Here is a 6011-nt window from a genome sequence, read left to right on the forward strand (position 1 = left end):
CTTCTCAAAGATCCCAACGGTCAGATCATGGAAAATTGTTCTGTGAAGCTCCAGACCAAATTTAGAGAAAATCCAACAATTAATAAAGGTTGGGCAGCGTTTTTACCGAGACAGCTTCATGTAGCTTCCTTGAGAAGCTTCCTCGTGGCATATATATATATATATATATATATCAGGGTGTTACAACTCTCTCACCCTTTTAGAAATTTCGTCCTCGAAATTTACCTGACGCGAACAAGGATGGATGAGCTTCTTGCATCTGACTTTCTAATTCCCACGTGACATCTTCTCCTGATGCACCCCCCAGATCACCTTAACCAACAGAATCTCTTTCCCTCTTAGGTGTTTCGTTCGCCTATCCTCGAGCCTCAAAGGAAATGTTTCGTACGTCAAATTCTCCTTCACTTGTACGTCATCCAATTCAATCACATGGGATGGATCATGGATATACTTACGAAGTTAAGACACATGAAAGACATTGTGAAGATTAGAAAGAGACGGGGGTAATGCAATTTGGTATGACACATGGCCAACTCTCTTAAGAATTTGGAAAGGACCGATAAAGCGAGGTGTGAGCTTTTGGGATTTCAATTCTCGACCAACCCCAGTCCACGGAGTGACTCTCAAGAATACATGATCACCAACCTTGAATTCCATATCTTTCCTCCTCTTATCCTGATAACTTTTTTTCCTACTCTGAGCAGTCCTCATCCTTTCTTGGACCAACTTGACCTTCTCGGTGGTTTGTTGTACCACTTCAGGTCCTAAGGTAAGGCCTTCTCCGGGCTCTAGCCAACATTGGGGTGTCCTACACCTTCTACCATACAAAGCTTCATAAGAAGCCATGCCAATCGTAGAGTGAAAACTGTTGTTATAAGTGAACTCTATCAATGGAAGGAAACTCTCCTAGCTTCCTTTTTGCTCTAAGACACACGCCCTCAAAAGGTCCTCCAATGACTAAATGGTCCGTTCAGTTTGGCCATCAGTCTGAGGATGGTAGGCTGAACTTAGTCTAAGCTTGGTCCCCAATGCTCTGTTCAAGCTCTCCCAAAATCTAGAGGTAAATCTAGGATCTCTATCAGATACTATGCTAGATGGCACACCATGTAATCTGACAATCTCACTTATATACAGGGAGGTCAACTTCTCCAAGGAAAATATGATATTAATAGGAATGAAGTGAGCAGACTTAGTCTATCAACAATAACCCAGATAGAATCTAAACCTCTAGGGGTCCTAGGTAGCCCTACCACAAAATCCATGGAAATACTGTCCCACTTCCACTGGGGTATCTCTAAGGGTTGTAACTTCCCTGAAGGTCTCTGATGTTCTATCTTAGCCTTCTGACAGACCAGGTATGCAAAGACAAACTCACTAACCTCTCTCTTCATGTTGGGCCACCAAAACATCATCTTCAAATCCTGATACATCTTGGTAGCACCAGGATGGATGCTCAAATTACTCCTATGTCCTTCCTTTAAGATCATCTTCCTAAGTTCAGGCACATTGACAACACAAATCCTATCTTGAAGTCTCAAAACTCCATCTGATCCAATATTGAAACTACTGTCCCTTTCTGACTCTATAGCCTCTAACCGAGTCCTTAGAAAAGGATCAATCTTTTGGCCCTCCTTGATATTTCCTAGTAACTCACTAATGATCCTCAAAGTTCCTAATCTTACACTATTAGGAGTAACCTCACATGCAAGGCTAAGATCTCTAAATTGTTCTAGGAGATCCATCTCTCTAACCATCAAGGCAGACATATGTAGAGATTTCCTACTCAAGGCATCAGCCACTACATTGGCTTTACCGGGATGGTAGCTAAGCTCAAAATCATAATCCTTGAGAAACTCTAACCATCTCCTTTGTCTCATGTTCAGCTCCTTCTGACTAAACAAGTATTTAAGGCTCTTATGATCACTAAACACCTCGAACTTAGAGCCAAACAGATAATGCCTCCAAATCTTTAGGGCAAAAACTACAGTAGCCAACTCTAGATCATGGGTGGGATAATTCCTTTCATAAGTCTTATGTTGTCTAGAAGCATAGGCCACTACTTGGCCATTTTGCATCAGCACTCCTCCTAAACCCATCTTTGATGCATCACAATACACCTCAAATGGTTCTCTCGGGTTAGGCAAAACTAGCACTGGAGCAGTCGTCAATCTTTCCTTAAGGGTTTGGAAACTATGCTCGCATTGGGTATCCCACACAAAAGCTTGACCCTTATGAGTCAGTTTAGTCAAAGGTAAAGCCAACTTGGAGAAACCTTCTATGAATCTCTAGTAGTGTCCTGCTAAGCCCAAAAAACTCTTAATCTCAAAAACAGACTTAGGACTCTCCCACTCAAGAACAACTTCTATCTTAGAGGGATCCACAACTATACCCCCTTGAGATATCACATGCCCTAGGAAACTAACTTTCTCTAACCAAAACTCACACTTGGACAACTTAGCATAGAGTTGTCGGTCCTTAAGGGTATGCAACACAATCCTCAAATGTTCTTCATGTTCCTCTCTAGTCTTGGAGTATACCAAAATATCATCTATGAACAATACCACAAAACTATCAAGATAAGGGTGAAAAACTCTATTCATGTAGTCCATAAACACTCTTGGAGCATTAGTTACACCAAAGGGCATGACTAGATACTCATAGTGACCGTAACGGGTCCTAAAAGCAGTCTTTGGTGCATCCTTAGACTTCACTCGGTTCTGATGATAGCCCGACCTAAAGTCTATCTTGCTAAACACACAAGCTCCTACCAGCTGGTCCATAAGGTCATCTATTCTAGGCAAATGATACTTATTCTTAATTGTTACCTTATTCAATTGGAGGTAATCCACACACAATCTCATGGTTCCATCTTTCTTCTTCACTAGCAACATTGGTGCTCCCCACGGAGACACACTAGGCCTAACAAACTGCTTATCCAACAACTCCTCTAACTTAAGCTCAACTGACTCTATAGGAGACATCCTATAAGGAGCTATGGATATGGGTCCAGCACCAGGTACTAAGTCTATGGAAAACTCTATCTCTCTCTCAGGTGGCAGACCAGATATACCCTCAGGAAACACTTCAGGAAACTCTCTGACAACAGGGAGGTCACACATAAAAACCTTTGTCTTTATTTCCAGGCTAGACAAGATCATGTACACTTGAGCATCTTCTTTTAAAGATGTCACATCTTGGTTGGCAGAGATAAACATCATATCCTTAGTCACTCTAGAATCATCAAACACCACATTTTTATCAAAACAATTTAACAAGACATGGTTGGAAGATAACCTGTCTATACCAAGAATAACATCAATTTGGCTCAAGGGCAAAGAAATCAAATCAATCAAGAATGTTCTACCAGAAACCTCCACAAGACAATTCAAACACACATCAGAAGTTAACATAGAACCACTAGTAGGGGTCTCTACCACTAGATCTTTATGTAAAGAAGGCACATAAAGCTTACGTTTCTCTACACATAAACAAGATATAAAGGAATGGGTGGCACTGGAATCAAACAACACAAGCAACAAAATCCCATTTATGAAACATCTACCTTGGATTAGATCATTGGATTTGGAAGCTTCAACACCATTAAGGGTAAAGACTCTTCTAGTGGCCTTCGGATGTCTAGTTTGGTCATTCAGACCCCCACCATTTTGCTCTTTCTTGAGTTGTGAACAATCCCTTTGAGTATGCCCCTTTTGTCCATAATTAAAATAGATCATATCTTTATCTGGACAATTTGAGGAGATGTGCACTGGCTTCCTACATCTGTAACAAATGATATGAGTGGGGAAAGTATTGGGTTTGCTACCACTACCACCTACAAATCCCTTAGCAACAGTCCTCTGATTGTCATGGCGATTACCATATTGCTTAGGAGGGGTCGAGCATGGTTTTCCCTGATGTTGAGGTCCATTCTTTTTGTTCCTCATTGGACCTGTACTCCTATAATAGGTTGCCCTGTCTTGGGAGTCTTCATCCCAAATCCTACACATGTTAACCAAAAGTGGGAACTAACGAACACCTTGGTAATTCACAACTTGTTTCACTTCAGGTCGCAAGCCATTTGGAAACTTTACATACTTGGAACTTTCACCATCTCTCCTTTGATAATGGGGAAAGTGTCTCACCAGCTCCTCAAACTTGGCTGCATATTCAGCCATAGGCATGTTTCCCTGCTTGAGCTCTAAGAACTCCATCTCTTTCTTGTTCCTAACATCCTCGGGAAAGTATTTCTCCAAAAATACCCTCTTGAAGACATCCCAGGTCACATCTTGACCTTTTGCCTCTAGGCATTGGCGAGTATTCTCCCACCAATACTCAGCCTCTTCCATTAGAGTATATGTACCAAAAGCAACCTTTTGCCCCTCCGGACATGCCATAACTTGGAAATTTTTTTCAATTTCCCTTATCTAGTTCTGAGCACCATTAGGGTTGTATCCTCCATTGAAAGAAGAAGGGTTGTTTCGTTGGATGCGATCCAACCCTTGGTACTCAACAGCTCCACTAGCTTCTCCCCTGTTTGGATTCCCTATAGCCTGAGCTAAGGCTTGAAGGGCATCGGCTATCGCACGATCATTCCATCTAGCCATCACTCCCTATACACAGCAGGGAGTCAGACATGGAAGGAATACACACAAGAAAAAGAACCACACAACAATCACAACCATCACAAATTCCTACTTAGTTACTCTTAAGAGTTGATGCCTCAAGACATTAACACTCTCTTTCCATCATTTGTATTTTCTGATCGCTTGCCATACCATCCCATTGCCTTTCACAAATTATACAGATGGCCAGTTTGATAACCCGTGACCTGGCATTGAAACTCATGGTATAGCAGACATCAAAAAAACAAATCCAATATGACTACAACAATCAAATCTCTATAGCTCATAGAAACACAACTAGTGAGTAAGTGCTAATAGCAAACAACCAACATCATGCATTCAACAAAGCAACCAGAGAATGCATATCAAAACATAGCAGACTCACAACTCACTGGCCAAAAGGTTCGACATGCTCTGATACCACTAAATGTAACGACCTACCTCGTCGCTACGATATCAACACTCTAATATGCGATAATTTCAATTTTTTATAAAAAATAAACATAAACTCCTTTAATTTTGCTTATGAAAATAGAAGTAATTTGGTCCTAACAACATGCCATTACTTAAGTGAATATATATAATTATATAGGAATAGTAACTCGCTACACATCATACACATAATGGAAATTAAATCTGTTCATACATATAATTAAAATCTTGGGTTTTCATCTTTAACTCAACAACATAAAACTTGAAAACCAATTATGGAGGAGTTGATTACAAAACACAACTCTCTCTCCCTAAATAATGCCAACGCCATCACGTCGGCTCCTCACCAGAATCTTACTCCTTGCACCCTGCTACTGTCATTCTGCTCCCACGAACAAGGATCGCGATCATCACAGGTATCAACCACACGATACAAAATTGCAAGGGTGAGTTCATTATAAAAAGAACCAATACCAATTCCAAATAACCACAATTAGCAAGAAACATAGGCAAACATTATGAGCTTACACAACATTCATTATTCGACACTCACATCCAACAATTGTTCATCATCCACATTCAACAATTACTCATCATCCATCCATGGATCCAATCAAGACTGCATAGAATGATGCATGCACCTGACTCAACTCTCAGATGCAATGTGGTACGTACCAACAACCAAATCCTAGGAAATTGCCTAAGCATGTCCACACGACACTCTCACTTAGGAAACCATGCAGAGTTCATCAAGACCACCCGGTTGTGCACGTAATTGCCCCCCCATAGGTGATAAGCCTGAGGCCCAAAGGAGTTCTCTACCTGGTGATACACCCCCTTAGTACAAAGTACACTCTGTCATGGTTATTCTATTTCCTGTGTCGTTGATTGAGGTCGTACCCGAATCAAATAAATATTAAAAATGCAGTATCTAGGAAGTGATCCTAGGTCATCTCC

The 6011-nt window shown here is 41.0% G+C and overlaps 1 protein-coding gene across 1 annotated transcript; it reads right to left on the bottom strand.

Moving 5' to 3' along the window:
• Window positions 1–267: 267 nt before the first annotated feature.
• On the bottom strand, window positions 268–4346 carry LOC106795063 (uncharacterized). The gene is made up of 3 exons (XM_041006842.1): window positions 4096–4346; window positions 2538–3999; window positions 268–450 (listed from the first exon to the last, which is right to left on the bottom strand). Exons 1-3 carry the CDS (start codon window positions 4344–4346, stop codon window positions 268–270), a joined length of 1896 nt encoding a protein of 631 aa, XP_040862776.1.
• Window positions 4347–6011: the final 1665 nt, after the last annotated feature.

This window comes from Glycine max, chromosome 11 (assembly GCF_000004515.6).
Source record: "Glycine max cultivar Williams 82 chromosome 11, Glycine_max_v4.0, whole genome shotgun sequence".
NCBI lineage: Eukaryota > Viridiplantae > Streptophyta > Magnoliopsida > Fabales > Fabaceae > Glycine > Glycine max.

Bases quoted from the DNA above. Each gene is read 5' to 3' on its own strand.
- LOC106795063 (XM_041006842.1), bottom strand. From the start codon at position 4,346: ATGGAAGAGGCTGAGTATTGGTGGGAGAATACTCGCCAATGCCTAGAG. The intron at 4,000-4,095 runs GTATGTAAAGTT...TAACATGTGTAG, and splicing joins AGAGATGGTGAAAGTTCCAA to GATTTGGGATGAAGACTCCC. The intron at 451-2,537 runs GTATACTCCAAG...TAACTTCGTAAG, and splicing joins TGTTCATAGATGATATTTTG to TATATCCATGATCCATCCCA.